Here is a 14,060-nt window from a genome sequence, read left to right as displayed (position 1 = left end):
TCTCGTCAGTAACTGTAATCATGTTACAGTAACAGTACGTCTCTTAGCGGATGTGTTATGCAATCGATAGGCAGTAGTCTCCAGTAGTATGTGTCAGGAACATTCAGACCACCTTCCTCCCTCTCTCCTCTTCCTCTCCAGGGTATCATTCTCTCAGGTGGACAGAAACAGCGCATCAGTGTGGCCAGGGCCTTGTACCAGCAGACCAATGTGGTCTTTCTGGTAGGTTGTGCAGACTAATTTCTTATACGTATGGTATAGTCTCAGTGTGACACTGTGTGAAATCCTGCTGTATTACAGTATGTCAACTCACTATGCTCTGCCACAAAAGGCAAGGCAAGTTTATTTGTATAGCGCATTTCAATAACTACACGGCAATTCATAGTGCTTTACACAAAACATGAAGAGCCTTAAGACAAAGTGCAGAAGAAACTTAAATTATTAAAGGACATTTGAATAAAATGACAAGAATAAGCTAAAATAAAAAAATAAGTACAGCACATGAAATTAATAAACAAATAAATACAAAAATACAAACAGGAAAGGGCAGCAGCCAACAGAAAGGTATTTAAAAGAACTGAGAGTTGTAGAAGATCTGCAGTTTTCTGGGAGTTTGTTCCAATTATGTGGTGCATGAAAACTGAATGCTGCTTCCACATCTAGTTCCGATTCTGGGTTCAGAAAGCAGACCTGTCCCAGATGGCCTCAGAGGTCTGCATGGTTCATGATGTATCACAAGATCATTCTTTATTCTTTATTTAGATATGATCAGATATGATTCAGACCAGATCAGATATGTATTTTGGCCCTAAACCAGTGGTTCTCAACCTGTGTGGTACCCGAGGCCCCATCTGGTGGTACGCAGAGGAATCTCCCCAAAAAAGAAAAAAAGTGAACCCTGAGATATAAAATAATGTAAAAACATATAATAGCCTACTATTGAAATACTTCTATGAATTATTTATAACTTTACCATGATATCATGGAAATGGTTTTGCTTTCCTGTAGGCCTATATTAATACGTTGTCAGTGCCGTGTTTATGTTGACTTTGTGTCAGCGATGCGTCCACGACCACAACAAATCACAACAAGCTATAATGGTGGCAAGATATTAATGAACAGTGGAGTTAAAGTATTTTCTGAGGTTGAGAACCACTGCCCTAAACCATTCAGTGCTCCATAAATCAGCAATAGTATTTGGAAATCAATTCTCTGACAGACAGGGAGCCAGTGTAAAGATCTGAGATTTGGCGTGATATGATCCATGCACCTTCTTGGTCTTATAGTGAGGACTTAAGCAGCAGTGTTCTGAATCAACTGCAGCCGTCAGATCGATTGTTTTTTAGGGAGACCTGTAAAGACTGTTACAGCAGTCGAGTCTACCGAAGACAAATCCTGCTGAGACATAAGAGCTTTTGTAGTGACTGTCTTGGGGCATAATTCACCACGGGCTCTTTAAGAGAGTGGGGGGGGTCTGATTAGAGACAATACTGAACAGGTGTGTGTTGTTGTGTTGTCAGTATGAGTGAGTGTGTGAAATAAAGGGGACACGTTGTTCTGCGTGCCCAAAGAGAGAAGTTGCAGTACGTTCCTTCTTGCAATTCCTACATTGGTGACCCCGACATTCGTCTGCTAGACGTTTCTACTAGTGACAGTGACAGCACGTAACCATGGCGACGGCCGTTCCTGTTAAATTACCGGAGTTTTGGGAAGCTTCTCCCGCGACCTGGTTTGCACAGGCGGAAGCTCAGTTCGCGTTGCGGAACGTTACCGACGACGCTACTAAGTGTTATCATGTTGTGTCAGCCCTTGGAAGTTCAACTGCGCTCAGAGTGGAGAGTTTGATTGTTTCCCCCCCTCGGGCGGCTAAATACGACGCGCTCAAATACTTAATTTATTCTTAAGGTGATATTAGGCTGAAGTAATACTGAAAAAAGCCAATGCCCAAGTTAATCTTTTATCTTTGTTTTCTTTCTCTTCATTTTTGTCCCTCTGCTTTGTTCAGGACGATCCGTTCTCTGCCTTGGACATTCACCTAAGTGACCATTTGATGCAGGATGGCATCAACAAAATGCTGAGAGAGGAGAAGAGGACAGTTGTGCTGGTCACACACAAGCTCCAGTACCTTCCACATGCAGATTGGGTAAGAGCTCATTCATACATCCTTGTACAACCATGTCGCTATCATGTCGATCTCAGATCCACTAGCCATGACGAAGGCAAGGGGGAAATTGTTTTCACCCCTGATATGTAATATTTTTCACATAATAGTGAATTTATATACATTTTGTGAATATATTTTGCATTTTGTGAATTAATAATCTCAGATCCACCATCCTGCATGTATCCGCTCATCAGCATTACTCAAACATGGTTTTCCACACTGACATCATCAACATGAAATCAGCAATATGATGTCAGAGATATTTTCTGCTTGTCTGCTTTTGTACAAAGGAGGATGCACTTCTTAAGAGGTTGTGTTGTATTTGTTTGCGTGTGAGACTGTGTACATGTGAGCCTCTCTCCCTGTGTTTTCAGATCATTGCCATGAAAGACGGTTCCATCCAGACTGAAGGGACCCTGAAGGACATTCAGAACTCTGAGCCCGAGCTCTTTGAACAGTGGAAGACCCTCATGCACCGACAGGACAAGGACTTCGAGAAGGTGACCACAGAGACGGCCGGAAATCTAAACTCAAACACAAACCTTTAATGACTTCGATAACAGCCATTAATGGTCGTTCCTTTTCGTTCGTTAATTTGGGCTTGTTTGCATTGAGCACCAGCAAACTGTTTCTGCCAGGCAGAAACCTTATATCTCCATATTTTATCCGTTTCAACAGTTTTGGACATACATGATTTCTTCCCCACAGGGATGATACACACACCAGTTAGAATATTGTTTGGAGTATTGCAGTAAAGCCTAGTTTACACCAAAGATTTGCCACCAAACAGTTTAAGCAAAATCCGTACTTCAAGTCAAGTCGCACAACGCTGATGTGTGCTGAAAATAACCGACCTACAAGCTCACAAAGCGCTGCATCCGTGGCGCGTTGTGAGCTCGTATAGGTCTGCTATATTCGGCGCTCGACACCATCGTCTGACGGAGCATAAATTCATCATTTGAACATTGCAGAGAAAAATCACTGCGGTCTGAATTACTCTTAAACTGTGTGTTTCTTGTTGCAGGAGAAAGTGGAAGAGAGCATGGCGGACCTGGAGAGGAAGAACCTCCGTCGGGCCATGTACTCTAAAGAATCATTCAAGACAGAGGAGGATGAGGAAGGTGAGAGGTCACAAGTCACAACACAGCACCCTTATTATAGCTGAAGTGAACTGTCAGGGATGCGCGTGCGTGCGTGCGCGTGCGTGCGTGCGCGTGTGTGCGCGCGTGTGTGCACACATGGGTATGGCTGTGAGTGTTTGCAGAATGCACACAATACAATAATCCAGTGTGAACCTTTCTCTCTGTGTCTCTCTGCTGTGAGTGTGTGCTGTGGAGAGGTGCTAAGGTGCGGTGTCTGCATATTGTCTCTGTCGGGTGGAAACCTTTTGTCCAAAACAGTTACTTTTCAGGATTCAAATTCAAAAATACCAAAAGTAGCAGATCGTCAAGCTCAAAACGCTTCGCTTTGTGCCGTGTTTCGAGCTTGTGGATCTGCTACTTTTGATGCTTTTGTGTGACGCTGTAGTATGATCAGGAAGGGCATTCATTTTTGAAAAAACTCAAAAAGTTTGAATATGGAGATAAGGTTTCTGCCCGACAGCAACGATATCTTTATACGTGTTCTGTGTTGTCTCCGGTGTGCTGGTGACAACCCTGGGTGGAAAGGTGAGATGGCTCCAGCAGCCTCTACGGCGATCATATGGGATCTGGCAGGTGTGGCCCAGAATGCATGGTTTTAACGCTGGCTAGTTTTACTACTGTGGCATCGTGCCGCTGCAACCAACCATGCTATGCCATGCGGGCTCCTCCCACCATATGCTAACATCACATGCCAGTCCTCTCCATCTGTTGTTAGGCTGCTGTCTCAGTTCATCATTACGCCCTCATTTCCACCCTCCATTTCCACGTAGAATCGGGGCCAATTGGAAACGATAGGAAAATATATAAATGCATATTTCATACAAAAACACATTCATTTCAATTCAAATTTCAATTCAATGCATACGATTATTATGCCGGTTTAACCACCTTCAACCTGGTGTTCCTATCTTGGGTATGTCATTTAACCCTAACCCAAAATGTAAAACATTTTCAAAAGAAATGTATCATTATTATTCTTTTTTGTAAGTACTGTAGCTAAAATACTGTAGCAATACAGTTGGCAATACTCTCTTTAAAAAAAAAAAGAAGCCATTTCACACAAGGGAAGTTTGATTGATTTTTGAGGAAGTTGATCTGAAAAATAATAATAATATAATGGTTTGCTCTGGGAAATGGCCAGCATAAATTAATTCATAAAAAAAAAACTATAGTGATCCATCAGTCAATGGGATAAACAAGCCAGACCACCGATGTGTTCCTTTAAGTCATCACTAGCATGAATAGTATTCATTATAGACATGCAAGTCACCACTGTCCCATTTCCTCCTGTCTTCACTCCCCCCCTCCCCCAGACACCCACATGCAGTGACATGTACTGAAGATTGCTGCATGATGTGCTGTCCTGCATTATGTCGAAGGAAGGGAAGTCAGCACACTGTGTCTTAGCTCCCAGTAGAAAATCTATTTGGCTTGACAACGGTTCAACCCAAGCGGGTCTTCATGGGGTCTGATGTTGGTTGAAAGGTTGTCAAGCTTAATACATTTTCTACTGGGAGCTTCAACAGTGTACATTTTTATTGGGATTTGTGCTTGTGCGTGCTTCCCTTTGGATCGTATTTTTTTTGGAAATGAATGCCCTACCTCATCATACAAGAGTGTCGCACAAAAGTAGTGAAAATAGCAGATCTATGAGCTTGTAGATCTGCTATTTTAAGTATAAATCAGGTTTTAGCAAGTTCAGTCAGTCTTAATGGCAAGGGAAATTAGACATTTTATCAGACTGCATGCCAATCATAGACTTAATACACTCCCATGCTGGGAGTGAATTACCAGTGCTCAGCAGGGTTATCTTTGTTATTTAAGATTAACATGTCTAAAAAGCTTTTTAACTTGCTTCAGCATCTCCCTGCAGCGAGTATGAAACCCTGGTTGAGACTAATATTCCTCTGGATGATTGTGTTTTGGACACCCATGAAAGTGGGTGTCCAAAACACCCATGGTTTGATATAAAAAATAGAAATGGCTTTTTTGGGGGATCACCAACTCATCACAAAAGTACAATGGTGGACAGTAACGAAGTACATTTACTTGAGTATTACATTTTTGAGCATCTGTACTTTACTTGAGTATTTGTAGTTTTTAAGACAAATGTACTTCTGACGGGAAAAAGGGAAAAAGCACATTTGGAATTAACCACTTAAGTCAAATATAGTGAAAATATCAGATCTACAAGCTCACAAAATGCTAAGCGCTGTGAGCTTGTAGGTCTGCTCTTTTTAGCATTATTGATATTTCTGTCAAAAGAAATGTCAACATTTTAATACAGCAATGCATTGATATTAAATTGATATTTTGTAAATTGTTGCCTACTTCTCAAGCAACTTTCACTTGTAGTTGGGGCTAGTGGGGGGCTAGTGGGGCGGCAGTGGCTCAGGGGTAAAATAGCCGGTAGAGCGGCCAGTTCGATCCCGGGCTCCCCCAGAGTTAGTGTCGAAGTGTCCTTGAGCAAGACACTGAACGCCTAATTGCTCCCGATGAGCAGGTTGGTGCCTTGTATGGTTTCCTCCGCCATCGGTGTATGAATGGGTGAATGTAATGCACAATCTATGTAAAGCGCTTTGGATAAAAGCGCTATATAAATGCACCATTTACTATTTACTAGTTGCGTATTATGTGACCAGGAGTATCTACAGTATACTACTCAAGTACTGGGGTTGAGTACTTTGTCCACCACTGGGGATCACTCCTCACAAAACTTTATACATGCATGAAGAAACACTCAGTATGTTCATCCAATGGCAAGCATCTTTAACCAAATATGACTCACTCAGACTCAGGTAGTTTTTTGCTGATAGAACATATCTATGGCCAACGTATGCATGTGAAATCAGTCAGGGTGTAATATCTCTGCTGTCCGGCAGGAGCCAGCTACAGTAACTCCAAAATGTTCATTTTTCAGAAAATGAAAAAAAGTGGAGTTAGGAGGTTTTGTTCATCATTGATAAGAACAGCTGAATGGACCTCCAAGCTCACAATGAGGTTGGAGGTCAAAAGGGGGTGGAGCCTGGAGTCAGCTATACCAAAGATTGTTAATATAAGAAGATACGCATTCTCCATTGGAGCCACTAGAGGCGAAGTAGTACACAAATCCTACAAATGGTCTCCTAAGTAGGCATGGTTGTCTTCTCCCCCAACCACCCCACCACCCTCCCCCTCCCCTCTCCCTGGCTGACAACGTCATGCGGATGTGTATTTGCGTATTTTCTTCATTAAAGAAAATAAATGCTTTACATGTTTGAAAGCAAACTGTTATTGGCAAAGATGCTTTTAAGAAACCTATGAAATTGCCACTACAAACACACATTATTCAGTCTTATACTAGATGTGCTCCTGTTTCTGCTCAATGTTAACCATATATATATATATATATATATATATATATATATATATATATATATATATATATATATATATATATATATATATATTCATAACTATAATCATAAATATATATATATAATAGTATATATACCTTATAAATAAAAGGCCCTTATTTATAAGGTATATATTTTACCACTATAGACCATAGTATGTTTAGAAAATTAGCATGAATGTTATGTTTAGCAAAATGTTATGATTCCCAAATCATACCCCATCAACCAAGACAGTTAATAATGGAACATTATATTATTGAGCATTGGAACACACAATTTATTTAATTTTCAATATGTCCATAATGATTTTCACGTACTATATTCACATATATAATCTCAGTTAATCAGTTTTTAGAACATCTTATAGGGACAGAGCATAGAGTTAAAAAATAAGGGACAGAGCCCTCTATGTCTCGTCCGTCAGACTGCAGATGGACTCTTCAGATATCTCCCCAAATCTCGTGAGAGTGTGTTGATGGGATAGAGAAAGGTCGATAACAAAGTAGATTTTCTCCTAATTTGTGTCTCTAAAAAAAGCCATTTTAGTATGAAAATATTGTACATATTGTGTGGCTTGTGATGATTGGGTCCAATATTTAGTTCAGTATCCATGGAGCTAAGGAATGGTTCAGAAGCTGTGTTCACGTTGACTCTTCCATTGGAATCAATAGACTCCAACTTGCTTCCTGTCTCCTAAAGAGGTGTCCACCTACGTCACGCAGAAACGGGAAGTAAACCGGAGATTGCGTATCTTGCTATTAAAAATCTTTGGCTATACCAGCTAACTCCGGTGGACTTCGCTGGTTTAGCAGAAAATTTGAGTATCCAATGGAGTTAGCTGGTTTGTCAGAAGCGCTTTTTAATGCTTTTCATTGGTTCATTTTTTTTTTACCAACACACACAGACGTAAAGGTTGTTCAATGGCCCTGATTTATGGAAAAAAAATGCAAAAGCGTCAAAATGGAGTTAGCTGGTTTCTGCCGCAATGTATTAAATGAGCAAACATCTCCCAAATGCTGGTATGGTCCTTAGTGTATAATGTTCCTACCATAGAACTGAGGCATTATATCGTCTCTGTCGGCTGGAAACCTCATACAGTATGTCCAAAACTGTTACTTTTCAGGATTCAAATGAAAAAATAGCAGATCTACAAGCTCAAAACGTGCCGCTTTACGCCGCGTTTCGAGCTGCTACTTTTGATACTTTTGTGTGACGCTGTAGTATGATCAAGTAGGGCATTCATTTACGAAAAAAACACAAAAAGTTAGAATATGGAGATAAGAGGTTTCTGCCTGATGGCAACAATATAGTACGTCAAAGATGACTAGAACCTACTTGATGAAGCAGGTGAAACCGACTCACTCTACCATGTACTGTACCGTCATTGCACCCCCTGACAGCTCCATTTTACCATCTCACAACAAAATCCCATATCTATCCAAAAAGCTAAACCAAAGTCTGCAGCAGTACCTTTTATCAAATCTGCCGCTGTTCCTCTTCCCAGAGGAGTCAGTGACGGAGAGCGACGACGATGATTGGATGTCCCAGGCCATGCGGCAGCGCGCCACCATCCCCTGGTCGTCCTGCGGCACCTACCTGTCCTCCGCCGGCGTCCTGGTGCTCACCGCGCTCCTCCTGTCGCAGCTCTTCAAACATTCCCTCATGGTGGCCATCGACTACTGGCTGGCCTACTGGACGTCACATGTCATCACTGCCAAGATGACCAACGCCACAGCGCGGAACTGTACTGTCGGTCAGGTGGGTTAGTGGGATTTTCTTTTTACCACATAAACCCTATATGGTTGACCGGAGGAGTCCCTCAGGGCTCTATACTATTGTCTTTTCTGTTTTCTGTTATTATGGCGAAAGCTTTCGCTGAAAATAGCCGATCGACAAGCTCACAACGCGTCGACACGCTGCACAATATGAATGCTGGGGTTTAAGTGGTTAACTCAACCCATCATCCAGCAAACCCCTGCAATAAAAGTAAAAAAATATGTATTTGAACACTCAAAATATATTTCCCCACTTATATCACAGTCACTTAGCAGGAATATAAAACACATAATATAACGTATGTACTGTATACTATAAAGACACCATGTGGTTTTGTTCAGATGCTGTATGTCGTTAACATTGCAGCTGCTGTTGTGAGTTGTAGCAAGATGTACCCTTTGAAGGCATCTGTTCCTCACATCTGTTATAATGAATGCCCAAAGTGATGTTAGGAATGTCCATTTCAGAGTGATGGGCTTCTTTAATGGTTCTTTTAAGTCTTTATGTAGAAGAGTTGACCCAGAAGCTGCTTCACTAGCGTCCAGATGGGGCACTGAGATGCCCCTGAGCACCTGCATTAGATGTCTCTTCATGCTTCATCTGCAGTGTCTCTGCAGAGATGCAGGGATGTACAGAATGTGTGTCAAAATGGAAAAGCTATTTCTGTGGAATCTGGAATCTTGTGAATGGGTGTGAAGGGAAAGTGCCTACAGCACATGTGGTTCACTATGCTATAAAATACTGTTAAACAACAATAAAAAGCTAATGCTTCCTGAGAGGCGTATTGCTGACATTAAAATGACAGTAGATTTTAGAAGTAAGTCCCACAAACCGCTCTTAGTGTTTTTTTTATTTTTGCACTGATTTGTCAAGCAGGTCTAGTAGCAACCCATTATCAATTATACTCCATGTATAACAATAGTATTATATATTAGTCTTTAGCTCATCTTCATGAGAGAACTTTCCATTTTACAATTTAGGCATTACCCATTTCCTGTTCCGTTTCATTTTCCCATGGCTTTGTTTGATTGCTCACAAAAAGCTACGGGAAACTGAACCGGGTACAGTATTTTTTTTTTTAATTATTTAATTATTTTTAAGTATTTAATTTTGAGGCACTGTAGCCTCAAAATTATTCAAAACATTTCAAACACTTTCCACATTTTTCAAAAAAAGCATGGATAGAGTAGTTAAAATGATTATGTAGTTAGTAGTTAAAATGATGCTGTTTTAACACATTTAGCTGGGGACCCCCTGGAACCCCCCCAAGGACCCCTGGGGGTACCCGGACCCCACTTTGAGAACTTTGCTATAAAGTAACCAGGATAGGTAAACATTAAACCTAGCATCTGTCTAAACACCATGCTATCTAAAAAAAGAAAAATACACATACACAGGATTTTCTTTTACACACGTGCACAAACATGCAGATACAGTACAGACGTGGTATCTAAGCACCACAAGGGTTGGTTCGTTCACACATTAGGGCCACAGCAGCTGTTGGCAGGCTATCAGGTTGCAGCGTGAGTGAAGCTGTCGCATTATTAATAGTCGTCTTTGGTTGTGTGCGTGCGTGCATGTGCATGCGTGCTCTGAACTAAATGTGGTCACAAAGTAGTCATATGGAGGCTATAGGCCAACTAGGGTTGAGGACACTGAATTCTCTAATGTGTACACCATAATTGTTTATTTTACACCACTTTCTCCTTCTTTCTTTCTCTCTCTCTCACACACACACACACACACACACACACACACACACACACACACACACACACACACACACACACACACACACACACACACACACACACACACACACACACACACACACACACACACACACACACACACACACACACACACACACACTGTAAGTCTCTAGATAAAGTGTTACTTGTTGCCAGTGTCTCTTTGTCCAGCATACAGTATCTAATCACCTCCATTGTAGACACACAGCATGTGAGTCCACTCAAAGCTCTGTCGCTCTATCAAAAACACAACCCTCAGCACACAACCACCACTTAACAGAGATGGTACACAGTGAAACCCTCACTGTTCGCTTGATGCTGACAGTGTACACAACTAGATTAGGCAGGGGGCCACAATTGTAAAATTACTTGAATTACACATTTACAACATTTCTAACTGGTTGGTTAAGTCTGAGACCAACCTCTTAACCAACCAGTTTAACATTTTGCAAAAGATGGAGGTACAGACATGAAATGATGAAATACACACACACACACACACACACACACACACACACACACACACACACACACACACACACACACACACACACACACACACACACACACACACACACACACACACACACACACACACACACACACACACACACACTCACAGTGCTAGCCCTACAGTGTAAAACACTTTTGTCTCCTTCACAGGTGTGTGATTTCAACCATTCGTTCTACCTCTCAGTGTTCAGTGTGCTGTGTTGTCTGGGCATCATTCTGTGTCTGGCCACCTCCGTGGCTGTGGAGTGGACGGGCCTCAACGTGGCCAAGCAGCTGCACCACAAACTCCTCAACAAGATCATACTGGCACCCATGAGGTACGCACACATGTGACAAAAGGGACCCATTGGTCACAAGTGTACGCTCTCTGTGTTGAACACCCGTTAAAAATACTATAACTGGAAGGATTGGGATAAAACACAGTAAACACTTTTTACTCACCCCATTACCCAGAAAGCCATCTGTCTGCCTCAGATGATACCCAGGAGACCAAACGCACTCACTCACTCACTCACTCACTCACTCACTCACTCACTCACTCATTCACTCACTCACTCACTCACTCACTCACTCACTCATTCACTCACTCACTCACTCACTCATTCACTCACTCACTCACTCACTCACTCACTCACTCACTCACTCATTCACTCACTCACTCACTCACTCACTCACTCACTCACTCACTCACTCACTCACTCACTCACTCACTCACTCACTCACTCATTCACTCACTCACTCACTCACTCACTCACTCACTCACTCACTCACTCACTCACTCACTCACTCACTCACCATGAGACCACAAAAAACATAAAAATATTTAACGTTGGCTTTGACCATGAAAGTGCAATTTCCAAATTATTGACATTACAACGCGCTGTTCTGTATCTTTGGTAATGAAATGGCTGATTGATCTCTGTGCTGTATTTGCGGCGGTCCCTGCAGGCTGTTTGAGACCACTCCTCTGGGCAGCATCCTCAACCGGTTCTCCACAGACACCAACACCATCGACCAGCACATCCCGGCCACACTGGAGTGTCTGATGCGCTCCACCCTGCTGTGTGTGTCCGCCCTGGGGGTCATCTGCTACGTCACCCCCGTCTTCCTCATCGCCCTGCTGCCCCTGGCCGTCGCATGCTACTTCATTCAGAAGTACTTCCGCCTCGCCTCCAGGTCAGTCTGACACCAATCTGGGAACCCATTCGGTAAAAAAAGATATTTTTTCCCCCTTTGTTTTTGCCTGTGGGGGCACCACCTCCTTTTTTATGTAGAAACAGGAACTCGGTGTGGCTCCTCCCCTTTCTTTGTCCACTTCCTCCCGGGTGCTTCAGTGTTCATTCCTACTAACAACACTACATGGTTACGGCAGTGGTGCTGAGACTGAGTGATTAGTCTCACACCATGATGGATGGATGGATGGATAGATGTAGGGGTGCAACAGTTAAAGGGGTAATGTCACTTTAAGACAGTTCTGGGGTCATTTTAAAGTCTACTCTGGCCTTTGTGTTCACCCCAGACAGTTTTTAAGTTGCTTGATTCAATATCTAGATTATATTCATTTTATCATACACGCCCCCCTTCCTATATAAACCCTTTGGAACTTCAAACTCCATGTTAGATTCACTGAAAACACACGTCCTTGGTTCTGGTAGCTGACATTGTCAGTGATATTTTGTTGTTTTATAATGAATTAAAATGATAATAATTATAATCAAATTAATTGAAAAAACACGGCCCCCTCTTGCATTAGAACAATAGCTGTCACCAGAACCAGGGACACTTGTTTTCAGTGAAAACAATGGAGTTTGAAGTTATAATGGGTTTATATAGGAAGGGGGCAAGTCTGATCAAATGAATATCTAAATATTGAATCAAGCAACTTAAAAACAGTTTGACTGTCTGAGGTGCACACAGACATGCCAGAGCAGATGTTAAAATGACCCAGAACTGTTTTAAAGTGAAAGATTGTTTTTTTTTTAAATCGGTTTTAATGAAATAATTGATGTTAGGTATTTGTCCTATGGGGAAATTTAAAAGGATAAAAAGTTATTAAGAAAATACCCCCCTCTCCGCTTTTTTTCCTTTTTTTTTTACTAATTATCTATGTGTCAGCAACTAAATCAAACCCTGTTTTTGTTCCCTGGATCAGGGACCTGCAGCAGCTGGAGGACAGCACCCAGCTCCCTCTGTTGTCCCACTTCTCTGAGACAGTGGAGGGGCTCACTACCATCAGGGCCTTCAGGTGAGCACCTTCTCACTCTGACACCCCAAATGGTTCACTAGACCAGTCCAGCGGTTCTCAAACTTTTTCATGTCAAGGTCCCCCAAAATAATATGTATTTGGCCGCGGACCCCCATCTCAAAATATTTAGTTTCAGGGACTCCCAGAAGCAAAGATTTGAGTTACAAGTGTTCGCTTTAAAAACTATATACATTCAAAATGTTTCAATTTTTCAAAAATAGCAGATCTACAAGCTCATAGCTTGGCACTTGTTGCCACGCTATGAGCTTGTATATCTGCTATTTTTGAATAGCCAAAGTATAAAAGGTTAAAGTGGTTAAAATTATTGTGATGCTATATTAACACATTTTGCTGGGGACCCCCTAGAACACACCCAAGGACCCCTGAGGGTCCCCGGACCCCACTTTGAGAACCAATGCATTAGACAATGGTTTAATAAAATACTTTAAAATGTCTAAAAAAAAACATTTTGATCCTAGGGAAGGACCCATGTCAGGAAACTGGGTCACAAAATGGGCCACAAGTCTGTGTCTAGTAGTTACTGACATAATTGGAACTACAAGAACAGTACAGTATTTCCGATTCAGCTTTACTAAACCTGAGTCCTTTTAAATTAGAGATAACGTTTCCACATGGGGATTCCGATAAGATATATTCAGCCCCTTTTGTGTGACTCTTTGTCTTTGTCTGCAGGTACGAGCCCAGGTTCAGGAAGAGGTTACTGGAGTACACTGACGCCAACAACATCGCCTCGCTATTCCTCACGGCAGCCAATCGCTGGCTGGAAGTCCGCATGGTAATGGCCTCGCTTCTGTTAATGGAACAGTAGACAACAAAGTTTATAACACCTCTATAAGCCAGAAAAGGCAGCAACCACGTTTCTGAAGTGGTCCGCCCATGTGACATCATGTGCCATTCGTAGCATTCTTGTGTAGAGCCATCAAGGGCCTTTTCCTGCTGTACTGTGAATGTCCATGTCTCGGCCCCGCACAGCAGTACTGACTCCTCTGTAGCCACGAATAGCTGCCACTTGAGGTCATCTCCCATGTCAGATTTCCACACTCCTCATCAAGG

At 42.1% G+C, this 14,060-nt stretch overlaps 1 protein-coding gene across 1 annotated transcript in view; it reads left to right on the top strand.

Moving 5' to 3' along the window:
- The window catches only part of abcc8 (ATP-binding cassette, sub-family C (CFTR/MRP), member 8), a gene marked incomplete at its 5' end in the record, with an annotated part of 72,372 nt that overhangs the window by 45,533 nt on the left and 12,779 nt on the right, over positions 1–14,060 (top strand). Inside the window, 9 exons of the mRNA XM_084059993.1 lie at positions 142–222; positions 2,006–2,143; positions 2,539–2,664; positions 3,189–3,285; positions 8,206–8,459; positions 10,892–11,058; positions 11,690–11,917; positions 12,894–12,986; positions 13,680–13,782. Of these exons, the coding sequence (XP_083916119.1) occupies positions 142–222; positions 2,006–2,143; positions 2,539–2,664; positions 3,189–3,285; positions 8,206–8,459; positions 10,892–11,058; positions 11,690–11,917; positions 12,894–12,986; positions 13,680–13,782 (1,287 nt within the window). The remainder of the gene's footprint in view (positions 1–141; positions 223–2,005; positions 2,144–2,538; positions 2,665–3,188; positions 3,286–8,205; positions 8,460–10,891; positions 11,059–11,689; positions 11,918–12,893; positions 12,987–13,679; positions 13,783–14,060) is intronic.

The sequence above is a fragment of the Gymnoscopelus microlampas genome, assembly GCF_963454915.1.
Source record: "Gymnoscopelus microlampas genome assembly, chromosome: 6".
Lineage (NCBI taxonomy): Eukaryota > Metazoa > Chordata > Actinopteri > Myctophiformes > Myctophidae > Gymnoscopelus > Gymnoscopelus microlampas.
The sequence above is the reverse complement of the archived record's forward strand: the minus strand, read 5'-3'. Positions and strand labels throughout refer to the sequence as shown.